We start from the raw sequence: 1,460 nt of genomic DNA, 5'->3' as shown, positions 1-1,460 counted from the left end.
GTGTGTGTGTGTGTGTGTGCGTGTGCGTGTGTATTAATGCATTGTTTGTGTAAAATGTCAAAATCAGGGAGTTATTGGCACAGTTGTCCACCACTGGTGTGTGTGTGCAGCATTTGTGAAAAGCTGTCTTACCAGGCTTTTTGATTGGAGCTCCAGGTTTTGTTGCCTAAATGAATAAAGTAGAAAGGTAATAATTAAGTAAATTCCATTCAAAATTATGTAACTTTAAAAAAAAAATAATGTTAGGATGGCTACTAAAAGCAAAATCAATTGTCAAGAAATAAGTTTCCAAAGTTGCTTATGTTAAATGACTAACGATAAAAATGTTTGTTATTATCATGCTGACAAATCTTTGCAAGATTACTTAAACTAAATATCTATAAAATACTTTACACAAAACTAATTTGTGTTTATATTATTACAAACATTTCAGATTTATGTCAGGAACAGCAAACACCTTGATTATAATAATGCTTTTTTACTTGAATCACCTCTGGTTCAACAGGTCGGACATAGTTGGAGGGGAAAACCCCCGTCTGATCCCCGATGCATCCTCGCCACCACTCTCCTTCTCTCTCTGTCACCATGACAACATCTCCCTCAACAAACGTCAGGTCCCCCCCCTCTGGGCTCTCATAAGTGTACAAGGCGACATACTCTGGTTAGGATTAAAATACAAGAGTGATAGTCAGAGCCTAATATCTGACAGTAGGCTTGTCATGGTAATATGTATGTAAGACCTTTTCTCTAGATAAACTACACTTACCCTCTAGCTGAACAGAGTCAGATGTGTCGAATGCATCCACACTAAAATGGGGAAAAAACAGTCAATTTATTATCGGCTTAAAATTAACATCAGAGAGGTGTGTGTGTGTGTATGTGTCTTCTCTCGTGTGTCTTCATACTCTGCATTGCCACCCATCTCCAAAGTGACATAGGTTTTGGGGAACCATCCCTGTGTCCCGTTGAGCTGTCCCAACCACCAGTCTTCCCTCTGCTGTAGCACGCTGATGACATCACCCTGTGAGAAGCTCAGCAACGCAGTGATGATGTCATCCGCATCGGAGGAGAGGTTGAGGTGAGTTTCTGAGGTGGCTGACCACGAGGAGACGGCTCGAGCCAGCAGAGGGACGGAGGACTGAGGAGTGAGATTAGTAGAGCAGCGAGGTTTCACATTAGGCACAATGGAGCAAGTCATCTATAAGAAATCAAGGAAATCATAAAATTAGCCTCCCAGCAACTCATGTAGATATAGAGCAGTTTAAAATATCTCTGTTCACCTAACACTTTCTGACCATGAGACCTACTAACACGCATGTTATCTTTTGGGAGATGGAGATCTGTCAATTTCTGTGTGACCCACAGAAAGGCAGAGAGAGAGCAACTCTCAACAGGGGGAAACGCTATAAATATACAGCTGTGCTGCTGTTGAGTGTGTGTGTGTGTGTGTGTGTGTGTGT

General features: G+C 41.5%; 1 protein-coding gene across 12 annotated transcripts in view; it reads right to left on the bottom strand.

Annotated features, from left to right (window-relative positions):
• itsn2a (intersectin 2a) overlaps nucleotides 1–1,460 on the bottom strand; it is a 36,866-nt gene that overhangs the window by 9,526 nt on the left and 25,880 nt on the right. For 10 of the 12 annotated variants that reach the window (XR_004336115.1, XM_032542487.1, XM_032542489.1 and 7 more), the window contains 4 exons: nucleotides 906–1,198; nucleotides 767–807; nucleotides 492–658; nucleotides 133–166 (listed from right to left, as the gene is read on the bottom strand). Coding sequence is in view for 11 of the 12 variants with exons in the window: in XM_032542487.1 (XP_032398378.1) it covers nucleotides 133–166; nucleotides 492–658; nucleotides 767–807; nucleotides 906–1,198 (535 nt within the window). In the remaining variant the exon portion in view is untranslated. The remainder of the gene's footprint in view (nucleotides 1–132; nucleotides 167–491; nucleotides 659–766; nucleotides 808–905; nucleotides 1,199–1,460) is intronic. The other 2 variants (XM_032542490.1, XM_032542494.1) reach the window with 1 other exon arrangement.

Source organism: Etheostoma spectabile, chromosome 18 (assembly GCF_008692095.1).
Source record: "Etheostoma spectabile isolate EspeVRDwgs_2016 chromosome 18, UIUC_Espe_1.0, whole genome shotgun sequence".
NCBI classification, from domain to species: domain Eukaryota; kingdom Metazoa; phylum Chordata; class Actinopteri; order Perciformes; family Percidae; genus Etheostoma; species Etheostoma spectabile.
This window is presented reverse-complemented; position numbering and strand designations above follow the sequence as displayed.